General features: G+C 50.7%; 1 protein-coding gene across 2 annotated transcripts; it reads left to right on the top strand.

Moving 5' to 3' along the window:
* Positions 1–365: 365 nt before the first annotated feature.
* Positions 366–14,012, top strand: LOC133361734 (arginine-hydroxylase NDUFAF5, mitochondrial-like). Of its 2 annotated transcripts, none has more exons than XR_009757413.1 (11): positions 366–1,058; positions 2,426–2,466; positions 3,782–3,845; positions 4,791–4,838; positions 6,464–6,567; positions 7,264–7,303; positions 9,179–9,335; positions 10,870–10,930; positions 11,434–11,517; positions 12,393–12,475; positions 13,001–13,015. XR_009757413.1 is itself a non-coding variant. In XM_061580733.1 (11 exons), the coding sequence occupies exons 1-11, from the start codon at positions 480–482 to the stop codon at positions 13,073–13,075; spliced, it is 1,377 nt and encodes a 458-aa protein (XP_061436717.1). In that variant the 5' UTR covers positions 366–479; the 3' UTR covers positions 13,076–14,012. The 2 variants fall into 2 exon arrangements, 1 of the variants encoding a protein (XP_061436717.1); XM_061580733.1 differs by having other exon boundaries at positions 9,179–9,376; positions 13,001–14,012.
* Positions 14,013–14,320: the final 308 nt, after the last annotated feature.

Here is a 14,320-nt window from a genome sequence, read left to right as displayed (position 1 = left end):
TAAACAAAGCATACTAATTCCAATTAAACATGTTAAACTGATTGTTAAAAAAACATGTTTTTTTGTGTACGCATGTGTGTGTGTAGGAGTGTGTGTGAGAGTTTAGGCTACATGGAGGAGACGGCTGGCTGGTTTGGCTCATCTGGCTGACCCCGTAGTCGGCCCTTCAAGTTATTGAGGGATGATGGTAATGTTGATGTGTAGGCAATGTTCAATATCGGGATTCCAGTGTTCGGCATCTGCAGCTAGACAATTGACGCTGCGTGGTGCCGCGGAGGCAGCCAATCACAGACGCGCTCCGCCACCCAATCACAGACGCGCTCCGCCACCCAATCACGGACGCGCTCCGCCACCCGTGCGCTCCATTCACTTCGGCACCCCGAGGGCGCCCCCCGGCGCGGTAGCCCGTGACCCGCCGACTCTCTCGTCGTCCCCACCTCATCCTCCTCCTGCTACCACCTCGTCACCAGCCGTCCGCGATGTCCGCCCGCCGCGGCGGCAGTGCTGTGGCGTTGACCGCAGCGAGAGCGTTGCTTTGGGCCGGCGCGCCCGGTAGGCCGCGGCGCAGCTCCCGTCTGGCCTGGTCGCCCCGCGGACTCGGAGGTGTCGCGGCCGGCGTGGCGAGAGGCGAGCCGGGGTCGGGACTGGAGTCAGAACCAAGACCGCGGTGTGGGTGCGAACCGTGGTCTGGAACCCGTGGAAAGAGCTCTACATCGGGGTCGAGGCTTCTGGGGTTGACGCCGGGACCCGAGTGTTTGGAGTCGGACTTGAGACCCCGGGCCAGCGGCGGAGCCAGGACGGGTTCGGCCCTGCTGGGGTCTGGACTGCGTTTGGGGGCCCTGGGGCCCCGGGCACTCGGGATCGGAGGGGCCTCCCCGGCACGGGCAGGGAGACCGGGCGGGCCGAGCGTCGTCGGAGGCGCGGCGACGGCGGCGTTGTCGCTCAGCAGCGCGGCAGGCGGAGGGGTGAACGTGTTCGACCGGCGCATGAAGCGGAGGCAGCGGAGCTGGGCAGCGTCTCGACCGAACGCGGAGAGCTACGACTACCTGCGGCAGGCGGTGACTCGGGGAGGCCGGGGGGAGGCATTGGCCGGGGTATCGGAGGAAAGAGTCGAGGTTACGAGCCACGGGTTCACGGCGGTAACGCTTCAGAAGGGATTGGCCGCGGGGCGAGACCTAGGGACGATTACAATTCTACTGCTGCTATTATTATTAATAGGTTCCGCGGTGGCTAGGAGATGTTAACTACCTCGCCTGGTGTGCAGGAGGTCGTGGGTTCGATCCCGACCCTGACGCCTGCTGCTGTGTATTTGGAGGTTGCGGTGTCTCTCCCCGTGGTCGCGTGGATTTTTCCCTGGGGCCTCCAGTTTTTTCTTTCCACGTTGAGAAACAACATCACGCGTTTAGAGTGTTTGGCTGCAGTACATTTCCACATGAGAAGCCCACTTCGTTGAGCTATCGCTTGTGGCCAGGTCGCTTCTGAAAAGAACCATGTCGCTCAGTGGACCTCACCTGGTAATATAAAAAAATAGTTTAACAGCGTAACGCTATAAAGGGACTGGCCACGGGTAGACAGACCTAGGGCCAATTACAATTGTAATGGTATTATAAATAAATTGCCATCACAATGTACAGTACTGCAAGTGTAATGTCAGTTAACGCTGCTGCAATTGTGACTCCTACGCAGGCCGCGGTTTAGAGAGTTAAAGTAAGGCACGGTCAGAAGGATAAGTGCTCACAGTTACAAAGGACAGGTTGAAATATTCGAAATGTTTGCATTCGAAATTCCACATTCAGATGGTGCACATGCATTGACCACTTATGACAAAGTGGTGCTCGATCGTTGCTTGAATGATAAAGATGACCGGCTCAGTACTGCGTCTGGGGTTAAATTATCAACTTAATTTGAGTCCAGTTGTCTGCTATGCTACTTGACTGAATGTTAAATTATTGCAGTGTGCTAATTCAAGTAAACGTGTGATGGTTTCTCACATGTAGAAAAATAACAATACTTATATCGCTACTGGTATTTTGGTATAAAAAATGTGCGTCATTCTTATGTCTATGTTAGAGTACTGGGAATTAGGTGGGCCCCTGCACTGCATTGCAAATTGATCTCCTGATCCAGAGTCAAACTCATGACTTCATGCCTCTGGGTTCAATAGAATGAGTGCCACTTTATACGAAATAATCAGTACTGTAAAGAGACTGGCACCCCACCATATGAATGTGGAATTTCCAACACGAATTTGGGGGCCACCATCAGCATGCCCTTTTTTGTAACTTTTACAATCACGGAAATTGAATGGCACTGGGACAGCCGTGCCTTAGTAATTGTTGATCACCATGGGTGATCGGGGGGTTCAATCGGCATATTCGGTTGAGGTGAATTTTAACCCGAGATGTGGCTCTGCATGCTTCGGCAGGTGGCGGAACAGATTGTCGACCGACTGTTCGACGTTTCAAGGTGAGGCACACCACCACACGCCTCCAGTGAGCATATATCGATTCTTACGCTCACAATATACGAAATCAAATCATACATCTGAGCACTTCACTATTTCGTTCGTTCGTTTCTCAGTCCGCTTGTCCTGGTGAGGGTCGCGGTGGCAGCGTGTTGGGTAGAGCGGTCCAGACCTCCCTTTCCCTGGCGACAGACTCCAGCACTGCATTACTATGCACCAGAGGTGGGACAAAGTCATTGTTATGCAAGTCCAAGTCGAGTCTGAAGTCATCAAATTCATGACTCGAGTCTGACTCGAGTCCAAGTCACATGACTCGAGTCCACACCTCAGCTATGCATTACTACACTACTGTACACTACTATACACAGACTCTAGTTCTTCCTGGGGAATTCCTAGGCCAGCTGAGCGACATAGTCCCGCCAGCGTGTCCTGGGCCGGCCCTGGGGGCCTTCGCCCAGTCGGACGTGCCCGGTAGAGTTCCAGGGGGGGTCTACTGGGGGGCATCCTTACCAGGTGCCCGAACCACCTCAACTGAACAAACAGTATCCGTTGCTATATTTAGGCTAATGGAGTGAATGAGATGGAACAAACGAGAAACGAAACAGAAACAAATATTGATTCTTGCCACCCTGAATTATGACACTTTGTCAAATTTCTGGGGGGCGTAGGGAGACGTTAAATGCCTCGGTTTAGTCTGACACAGATCAAAAGCAGAGTGGCGTCTCCTGTAGGCAAACAGCATTGACAGCCGCTGGGGGGGCGTGGGGGAATGCTTAATCAGCCACTAATCATCACTACATCGTAGAGGTGTGGTGGCATCTACAACATTGACCACAATGACTGCATCGCCATATTAAGCTGCTATATGTAATACAGTAGATGAGGTGGTTATACAATTTTACATATCCAGGTGGAGCAGTGGGTTAGAAAATGTAACTTGCAATCTGAGGGTCATGAATACACATCCCATTTCAGGTCATCTGGGCCCATCACCATCATCCCTCCAAGGTCTATTAAATTAAAATCACCTCTTTTTTTTAAGTAAACAGTAGTCAACCTATGGTTGACGATGATCTCTGCCATATGAATGTATGTAAACTTCTTTCGCACCATATGTAGCCAACCGTTCTAATCGGAGGTACGGGGGAGGTAAAAAAAAATCAACACAAAGCATAATGTGGAATTCCCGTGACTGTTTCAGGGCTATGGATGGAGAGGAGCACTGCACCAATGCTCGTTTGAGCAGGGAGGCACCGACTAATGTATTTTTAATGACGTGAGCGGTAAATGGAACAAATAATGATATCGCACTCACAGGATGTTCCCCATGGCCCTGGATGTGGGTGCTGGGCGTGGATACATTGCTCAGCACCTCAATAAGGTGAGCTCTGGAGTACAGGACACGCGCTTCACTGTGGTGCTCACTGCGATAGAGCCTAAAGAGGAACAGCACACATGTTTATTTTAACCAGGTATGGTCCACTGAGCTACATAGCCATATTTCAGAAACGACCTGGCCAGAAATGATAGCTCAACGAAGTGGCTTATCATGTGGAAATTTATAGCAGCCATTTACTCTGAACCACATGTTTCTAAATGTGGAGGTAAAAACCGGAGGACCTGGAGAAAAATCCACGTGACCACAGGGAGAGAGACATGCAAACTCCAAATATACAGGTGTCGGGGTCGAACCCACGACCCCCTGCATACCAGGCGAGGTAGTTAACATCTCGCCACCGTGGAACCCCTTTTGCTGTGACAGCCCAGCCCTGGGTCTTACACTTTCATACAGCCTGTGCTGCAGGCCAACTTTATAATACGTTCACTGTCATCACTGAAGAAGGTAATCCTCGTAACATTAAATGTTCAATTCATGGTGATATGAATCATTCACTGCGGCTCATTTTTAATGTGCCTCAACTGTTTCTCATCCTCACAGCTCGTGCGCACTCGGTACAGGTGTGCATCTGCACAATGACGTGTATTTGTGGGTTGAAATAATTGTAATTATTTTAGTGCTATAAATGTCCAAATGATATGCCACTTTGTTGAGCTATCATTTGTGGCCAGATTGCTTCTGAAAAATAAGTGAATACCTAGGTGGGCTTTGTCTGGTAGGATGGAGATGGTTTAGTTGTATTTGTATGTTTGGGTGATTTGTTGACCGTTCTTATATTTTGCACTACGATCGTGTTTTGTTTGTTGTAACGTCCTTACCTGCCCCTCCTGGACATCTGTGAAAAAGAGCTTTATAGCTCATCAGATTCCTCCAGTATGAATAATTATTCATATTCTGGCTAACACCGGTACGCATTTTCCGTTCCAGGAGACCGTGGAGCTGATGATCCAGACGGACACGACGCACGATGCCCTGGTGGGTTGTGACGTCATACGTGCAATATAACTTGGGCACACGGCAGAGTGTAGTGTGGATAAGAGATTACTTAATAGTAATCATAATAAACTCGGTTTTCTATTGTGCAATTCACACAAGGCCTCAACGTGCTTGAATGGTTCTCAGAAGTAGCGTGATAGAACCGTTTTGTGCCTGTTTCTAACACACACAGATAAATTATCTGCTCTACGTGCTATGCAAAAAGTACGGTTGGAATAACAGGAGGAAAAATAAAACGTAATCCAACTGAAGTCAAAAGAAAACTGCTCGATTAAATAATTGGGCAGCTCTGATTTGCATTAGTAGGCCTGGAACCACTGCTGGAAACTCCACATTCCTATTGTGGGGGGCGGGTCTGCAAGATAACCACTTGGATTCCTCTTTATTTTTTAAGGTTGGAGAAAATATGGTGATGATGGGAATGAGTTGACCCGTGAATTTATTTGCTTGAACCCGACACCTTTCGAGAGCGAGTCGGGAATTTTAAGGGCAGTGAAATTGTAATTGTTCCCGCGGTGTCGACATGTTAACTGCCTCGCCTGGTATGCAGGAGGTCGTGGGTTCGATCCCAACTCTGATGCCTGTATATTTGGAGTTTTCCCATGATCGTTTTTTCCCTCCACATTTAGAATCAACATGTGTTTAGAGTATTTGGCTGCTATAAATTTCCACGATAAGCTGCTTCGTTGAGCTATCATTTGTGGCCAGGTCACTTCTGAAAAAGAGCTGTACAGCTCAGTGGGCCTTACCTGGTAAAATTAAAAAGTGTAGTTTTTAGTTTAGTTTAGTAATGCAGAAATCATCTGGAAAATGAATTGTAGCAAGTTGTACCTGTCACTGACAAGTCCACGACTCGCATAACACTGTTACGTTCTGGCTTGCATGACTGTGAATGTCCGGCAGATATAGCGGTTTAATTTGTCTTGGCTTTTCACAAGCAACTTCATACCCGTAATGTATAGAAGAAGAGAAAGGAACGGGAAAGGAAGACAGAAGCGAAAGAATGGGAAATCAGGGGAAAAGGGATGAGAATAGGGAAGGTAGAAACAGGAGCAAAGGGTCAGGAGAGATGGGGATCAGGAGGAAGAAGCTACATCGGGGCCTCAACGCTGCTGAACGAAGGAGCAGCGGCGTCTGTTTTCAAGGGGTGGCGAGGAGAGGGGAGGGTTGGCCACTCAGAAGTCACGTGATTTACAAGAGGATTGAGCTGATTTAGATGTATACGCTTTCCTCCACAACTGTCTAACACTTTTGTTTGAAGCTGTCCACTTTTAAACATTTCCACAGAATTTACATAAATATTTAGTCCGTTGTACGGATGTTTAATTTATTTCACATCGTACGTAGCCAACCCTGCCAATCAGAGGTGCGGGGGAAGGCGTGCGATTTTGTGTAGTCTTGTGAGCATGAAAATCGGTGTTATTAGATGGATCGTGAACAAGCCTAGTGATGTGTAATCCTGGCCGTCCGCCTTCTGTGGTGCTGCGGATCGCTGTTCACCGTCTGCCACTGCTGCCCCTCCTGCGCGAATTCTGCACCGTCGTCTTCTCCCCCCCTTGCGTTCCTCACACTACCCATGCTCCTCCCCTCCCCCTCCCGTGTAGAGGCGTCCCCTGGCCACAGAGGTGGAGACTCGCTGCGTTGTGGCAGACGAAGAGTTCCTGCCGTTTCCGACGGACACATTCAACTTGGCGTTGAGCAGCCTGAGGTACGTGTGTTTGTGCACGCGATTTTGTGCGTTTATTTTTTTTAAGTCGCTGACGGAAGGAGATCTCATTGTGAACCTAGTCGGCATCAACAACAGAAGATCTGACTGGCGAGTGATGACTAAAAATGTACTTATTTATCCGGGAATGCCACACTGACTCATAGGACTTTTTCAGGAGAGTCCTGCATTGGGTTTTTTAATTGAAGATGCTTTCAGCCAAATTGATGACTAGTTGTGTTTATACGTGTGGGAGAAACCCAGACTACCCGGAGAAAACCCCACGCACACGAGGGGAGCAACACGATCCAAGGCTGATAAGTGAGCTGCAGGACACTTAAGCTGGCACTGCTGAGAGCCTCGGTTTGAATCTGAATGTCAATCGCTCTTGTTTGAACCGGGTTTTCAAGTCGAGAGAGTTTATGCTCTCGGCTTGGTCACCAATGATGGCACAGAAGACCACCGTGATAAATCTTTAACTCATTTTGGCTACATTCTATCTCCCGACTCAGAGTATTGGTTTGACTGTCACACGGCAAGCGGTTTAGAAGTACGGTGTGTGTGATTAAAGAGGGCGATGAGCTCCAGAGTCCATCAGTAGAGCAAACAGCCTTTCATTGAAAGGCTGTGTGCACCGCATGGCTTCATCGCCCTGCGGAAAGTCTTGTCCTAACTCTCGCCCTCTCGTCTCCGTCGCAGCCTCCACTGGGTCAACGACCTGCCCGCTGCGTTCCATCAGGTGAGCAGAAACAATCACCGCTCCACCCACTGCCGCCTGCATCGGTTGTGTGACCAAAAGCATTTGGAAGAAGCTTTGAATGCTAAATCTGGCCGGGTGCCTCAAGAGTCGGGACGCTCAGCCAGCATCACCAAGATCCTGTCTTTTTTAAATTTGTTTTTAGGCTGCCAATGTCTAAGACTAAACTGCATTCCCAAGTCTAGGGAGCTGATGGCGTCACCCTGGTTACCAATAACTGCACGAAAACAACCTATCAGTATATTTGGTGATCAATATATCCTACCAATTTGTAGCTTAAAAATAAAAACATAAATTGGTTTGACTCTCTGTAGCAGAGGGCGTGCTAAAGTACGTACGTACGTTGAACTTCTTTCGCACCATACGTAGACAACCGTGCAAATAGGGGGTCCTGGCGAAGGACAATAAACTAAACACAAAAAGCAGTTCTAAAGAAATGAGTTTGTCAATCTCGAGGATGATTTAAGAGTGCACAGCTCCAGTAGCTTCCTAATAACGGAAGGTAGAGCGTTCCAGACGGTCGCAGAAACGCGTCGGAAAGCGCCGCACGATGCAGTGGCCGTCTTTGTTCGATGACCAGCGAAACGCCGCTGCGGGTGCCACCCTCTGGTGTGTGGATGTAAAAGAAGTTTACTTGAAGGGAACTCCGTATTACAGACAGTCCCCGGGTTATGGAAGAGATAGGTTTGCGAGAACAATCCGTAACCCAAATTTTCTGCATGTCGGAAACTGAACAATTTCCCAACAAAATCAACGATAAAACCCGTTTACCTTAATCCTCGTGAAGCCGCAACCTCGCCGCGCTGCAATACTTGCGCTTTGCCTAACTAACGCAAACATTTCCGCGGATTGAATTCTTTTGTAACAAGATTCATGGGAGCTTTTCTGTAAGTCCGGATTGCCGTAAGTCGGGTCTTCCGCAACCCGGGGACTGTCTAGCTTTGTGACGTAATAATAATAATCACTACTTGTCCACGAGAGCCACGCTGGGTCGTAGGACTCTCTTTCATTCTTATCCTTGCTACACTGGGTTTGTATTTTAATATGTTTTAGCTAATTGATGGGCCTTTCCTGATAAAACAAATAAGTAATTAATGATGATTGTTTATTATACACGTGGGAGGAAATCGGAGCACCCGGAAAAACACCCACAGGTGCGAGGGGGCGACGCTTTATCACTGTACAGATGGGAACGGATGGTGATTAGTCCACTTGCTGAGCCACGGTGATCCACCAACCCTCGCTGCCTCCACAGCACTGGAGTGCGGCGTAGCCACCGCTGCCCAGCACCGTCATATCCACTTCCACCATCTGTCTATAACACACTGAGTGGCACTGCTCTGTCAGAGATCCCAATGGGTACTGCATCTGCTGACACGACGTGCCTGTGAGATAAACGTGGGTTTTCTAAACTAAACTAAAGTATGAAACTAAACAATTTATTATTTTACCAGGTAAGGCCCACTGAGCTATGTAGCTCTTGTTCAGAAGCGACCTCACCACAAATGATAGCTCAAAGAAGTGGTTTATCACGTGGACATTAATAGCAGCCAAATACTCTAAATGCATGTTTCTAAATGGGAGGGAAAAACCCAGCGGATCCGGGAAAAAATCCACACGACCACCGGCAGAGAGACACGCAAACGACAAACATAGAGCATGCGTCCTGCATACCAGGCGAGAGAGTTAACATCTCGCCACCGCGGCACCCCAACTGGCTGAGGGCCGGTGATGCTTTTGAGCACATTGCTCGCCGGCGAAGCAAGACGCCTTGACTTTGGCAGATCGCCGGTGAAATCCGAGCAACGTGACTCATTCGCGGGGGCGGTGGCCTCACCGTGTGACCTCGACCGACAGATCCACAGGGTGCTGAAGCCCGACGGCGTCTTTGTCGGGGCTATGCTGGGCGGGGAGAGCCTCTTCGAGTTGCGGGGGGCCCTGCAGCTGGCCGAGATGGAGCGCGAGGGGGGCTTCTCGCCGCACGTGTCGCCCTTCACCACGGCGGCCGACCTGGGTGGGCTGATGACGCGCGCCGGCTTCACCATGCTCACCGTGGTACGGGTGATACGGGTGCCGGCAGCGGTTGCCCTGGCGCCACCGACAGCAGCGGCAATAGCGGGAGTGCCAGCAGCGTCCGTGCAAGCATCGGCGGCATCGTAAATATCAGCAGCAGTGACAGTACCAGCGTTATCAGCAGAATAACAGCACTGACGGCGGCGTTAGAAGCAGCAGCAGCACTAGCAGCAGTCCCAACCACAATGACACGAACGGTATCGGCACCCGAATTGAGAGCAGTGATAACATGGCAGCGGCAGCACTAGCAGCAAAAGAAGCAGCAAGGGTAGCAGGAGTGCAAGCAGAAGTAGCAGCAGGGTCTGTTGCAGCAGAACGAGCAGCACCACTCGCAGCACCACTAGGAGCAGCACTGGTGCTGTCACGTCACACCTGTTCTGTTTGTCAACATGCACGCTGCCAGATCTCAAGTGCTCGAGTCTAAATGGATGATTACCTCGTTATCACGAACCACTTGCGGGATTGGAAGAAAGTTCACCGTCAGGGTCGTCGCTATGGCAGGTTTAGTGACCTTTGAAGAAACGCACGAGAACATGAACGTAGATGTGTGCGCGTGCGCGCCTCCTGGTCGCGTGCAAAACATTACGCACGCGGTTTGCACGCGTTCACTATTCCCCTGTACAGTACGGTAGTGTGCTGCATCGTGCGCGGGTCGCTGACGGAACGCGGCCGCCATGCGGCGGTAGAAAGAAACGCGAGAGAACGCGCTCACGCTGCCACGGACCGCTACACAACGGCGGGATCGTTATGTTGAGCGTGGCTCGTCACAACGAGGTGACACTCTTAACCACAGTAATTTAGTCTTTATTCCGCCGCTGAAGGTCTCCTCCCATACAGCACCGTCGGTCATGACGGTTGTCTGGCCATGCCTCGCCACGCTGGTCAGTGCGTCGTGTCGAGGGGAGGGGAGGCGGGGGGGAGGTGCCACCAGCGCCCAGGTTGGATATCGCCCACCAGCGATGTTAGCCGAGCCGCGGCCTGGAATCGAACTCGGGTTGCGAGGTTCATCGTGCAGCTTGTAAACCACTGAACCCCCCCCCCTCCCTCTGGTTAAATATATAATAATAACGGGCATTCACAAGAGGGACAGTGAATCTCAGGGCGCCTCAGCGTGGTCAAAGGATTCGAGCGGTGTCATCAGTGGGCTTCCAAATATAGAATTTTAGCAGCAGGGCTGTGGTCTGGTGAAACGAAAGATGACGATCACTCGCAGGGCGAGAGCTTGCCACATGCTTGCGACCTAAACTGATGGTCCTCTCCAATCTCTGTGTCTCTGTCCCTCGCCCGTGTGCTCCTGTCCCCGTTCTCTCCCTCTATACGTCTGTCTTCCCGTCTCCGTCTCCCCGTGTTTGTCTCCTGTCCACGCGTCTCGCCGCGTCCCTGTGTCGCGTCTGGATTCCCTTTTGCTCCATCTCCCCGTGTTTGTCTCCTGTGTCGCGTCTGGATTCCCCCCCCCATGCGCGCGTTGGTTTTAGGATATGGACGAGATTGTGGTTCGTTATCCGACGATGTTCGAACTCATGGCCGACTTGCAGGGTAGGTACTGCATGGCAAACATTGACATACGGACACATACACACATTGGATATATGGACGTGTACTGTATTACCAATGCGCATACGTGTGCACATTGATAGTTTTGTTTTTATACACCCGCAGTAATAACCAGGGTGGCCTGCTGGATTGAACGATGAGCTTGAGCAACATGTATGTTGAACTTCTGGCGAATGTGCTGTGTTCAAGTGCTGTTTGTCTGTGCGTGTCTGTGTGTTCGGGGAGCGGTGGCGCAGCGGTTAGCGCGCGGCGCTACGATCACGGCAACCCGAGTTGGATTGCCACTCACAGCCAACACCGGTGGTGATTATCTGATTCGGTCCTGGGCCCCTGCTAGGGCGACTCGGCCTCAAACGATGACCGAGTGCGGTGTGCAAACATCGCCACTGGGGAGACAAAAGACTGCCGCCCCCTGCTGCTGGCCACTTGCCCCAACAGTCTGTTAGGGCTACACGGGGAATCTTTGTTGTGTGCGTGCGCATCAGGGATGGGCGAGAGTAACTGCACGTGGAACCGGAAGGCGATGCTGCACCGGGACACGATGGTCGCGGCTGCTGCCATCTACAAGGGTTTGTGCACTGGGCGCGCCCGACGATGACGGCGATGACGATGATGACGACGATGATGACGATTATGACGACGATGATCCTCCACAGTGACGCCACTTCGGGAGCAGTTTGGTGATGCTGCTGCTGCTGGCTCCGGGCTGCTGGCTGTTGCTGGCTGCTTTGGCAGTGGTGCACGAGCACAGATAACCAAAAAAACTCAACACATTTGTCATTAGCACTGCGGCCTTAAAGAGAAAATGATGTAACGGGTGACGATTAAGGCAACGACCCTCCTGGCTTCTTCTGATGCGCTATGAAGAAGGGCAGTTGTCAAATCGTGACTCGTTATATATTTTTCCTTTTAAGGCCGCAGTATTAATGACAAATGGGTTTAGTTTTAGTTTTTTTAACTTTGAGTGCATAAACCCATTGGCTTTCCATCGGCACTGATCACAAGCACCTGTTTTTGTGTAGGTGTGTATGTAAATGTACATACGTATATGGGGGTATGTGTGCACGTGTGTGGGTGTATCTGCGAGTGTTCATATGCCCATATTGATACACATGCAGCGGTGTATTTGGTGCACTGCGGTATGAACCTGGCGACCCACATTCGATTCCCGCAACGGCCAACATTGTTTAAGATTATCTGAACCTGTCCTGGGCCTCCCCCAGTTTGACTTAGCCTCAAATGAGTATCTGGTCCAGTGTGTAAAGATCAGAACTAGGGAGACAAAGGTGGTTTGGCGGGGGGTACCGACCACCCACCCCCTTGTGTGCTGTGCTGGCCTTAATAGGTGCTCGCTAACAGCACTTTCCCCCAAGTGTGTTTCACGGTTACACAGGGGAGGGGGGAAACTTTATCCTTGTGTGTACGCGCGTGTGCTTTGACACAGAGATGTACGGGCCAACGGAAGACTCCATCCCGGCCACGTTCCAGGTGCTGCACATGATCGGCTGGAAACCGCACGAGTCACAGGTGAGACCTCTACCCCGTGCATGTTAGGCTCTTGAGAGAGCACCGAGCCACCACGGCCCAGCATCGGGGTTCAAGCCCTGGCAATGCACGTCTCATAATTAACTACCTCGCCTGGTATACATGAGGTCGTGGGTTCCATGATGACCCTGAAACCTGCATATTTGGAGCTTGCATGTGCTCCCCATGGTCGCGTGGATTTTTCTTCGGGTTCTCCGGGTTTTCCCTCCACATTTGGAATCAACGTCACGCGTTTAGAGTATTTGGCTGCTATACATTTCCACATAAGCCACTTCATTGAGCTATCATTTGTGGCCAGGGCGTTTCTGAAAAAGAGCTACATAGCTCAGTGGGCCTTACCTGGTAAAATAAAAAATGTATCCTGCAGTTGATCCAGGATTGTGATTGGAGCCACTGGAGAGATCGTAGCAAGGATTGGGGTAGATGCCTCTCTTGCAGGAGTGTGGAAAGCGCACAACACAATTGGTTCGGCCTGGAACTCAATCCGTTTCCTCTCCTCCTGTCCAGGCCAAGCCGGCCAAGAGGGGCTCGCAGACTCGATCCTTTGGCGATCTGGGCCGCTTGGAGCCGAAGACGAAGTGAACTCTGCCCTGCCCCCTCATGTGCACAGACTCGCACACGACACGGATCCGGGTTCTCAAGGCCAAGCGAGTTGATGGTTTCATCTCGGTCATCGATGTACTGAACAAACAAAACTCCCGTGTATCGTTTTGGATTTTTACTTAATCCTGGCCCGCCAGCGGAGGTCTTACATTACAAATGTGTCGAATCAACGACGTTGGGGAAAACCACTATCCACTAACGAGACCGAGACGTCGTCAAATGAACTGTTAATCACAAATCACATTGTTGAGCAGAGAGCCTGGCTTCAAAATACAGTGCACAACTTCCACAAATAATAGGGAGATTTGTTTTTTGTCTTGTGAAGGTCTCCCCAAGTTAACTATTGCTCGTCACTAAGTCTGCTCCAGTGGTGTGCAGTGACACGGGAGTTGAAAGGTGAAGGATGCAAGAGATCGCAACACTTTATTAAAACACGCGGGTATCCACGTTTACAAAGCAAGCTCTTCACTTCCAAGTCACAAACTCGTGGACTCGCACACCGATGTATTGCCAGGCAACTTGGCTTTGATATTTGCGTCCGTCGACGAGATGTTGCCAAGTTGCCGGTTGCTCGACACTCGATTCCGTGGTGAACGTTCGGATTGACTTAATGCAATCAAGGCGGCTCAACTCAACCGTCCCATGGGGATTGAAATTCACCTTCTGCTGCTGCCGTAATTACCGGGGTTGACGAGGGACATGACCCCTGCCGGGGACGCACGTGTTTAGAAGTCGTCCGGTTGAGATGCAGCGACTCGCACGAGTGAGTTGCCCAAGTGGCATCGTCACCCCCTGCTAGCGCTCATGGACAAGAATTTGCGTGCGTCTTTAAAAATGTGACAATTGCATTTTTACCTAAACACTTTTGAATTTGTGTTTGCCTGCATGTGTTTTAAATAATGTGTTTATTTATACAGCGTCCAAATACAGAAATAATATTCAATCTCGGGGTTGTACGAGTGGTACTTGAAGGACGAGCGAACCGCAAGGCAAGGGGGAGAGCCCTACAAGGAGACGGTGGTCGTGAGACCGTGAGCAGGCCTCGGGAGATCGAGTGTCAAGTGTGTGACAACTCGATGACCTGGCAGAAGGAAGGAGGCGATTGCCGCGGTCGCTTTGTTGGTACGCGCCGTGATGACATTTTGATCTGACTATGGACAACAGGAAGTATTCACTTCGTGGTGAACCCTGTAGGTAACATCCGCGGCATTTTAACCGTTAAAA

Source organism: Lethenteron reissneri, unplaced genomic scaffold (genome assembly GCF_015708825.2).
Source record: "Lethenteron reissneri isolate LAM-NWPU_2019-01 unplaced genomic scaffold, ASM1570882v1 scaffold_1211, whole genome shotgun sequence".
NCBI lineage: Eukaryota > Metazoa > Chordata > Hyperoartia > Petromyzontiformes > Petromyzontidae > Lethenteron > Lethenteron reissneri.
Note: the sequence above shows the minus strand (reverse complement) of the source record. Positions and strands in the feature narration are given on the sequence as shown.

Coding starts and splice junctions, on each gene's coding strand:
- LOC133361734 (XM_061580733.1), top strand. CDS start 480: ATGTCCGCCCGCCGCGGCGGCAGTGCTGTGGCGTTGACCGCAGCGAGA. Junction 9,377..10,869: donor GCTTCACCATGCTCACCGTG/GTACGGGTGATA, acceptor CGTTGGTTTTAG/GATATGGACGAGATTGTGGT. Junction 11,518..12,392: donor GGCTGCTGCCATCTACAAGG/GTTTGTGCACTG, acceptor GCTTTGACACAG/AGATGTACGGGCCAACGGAA.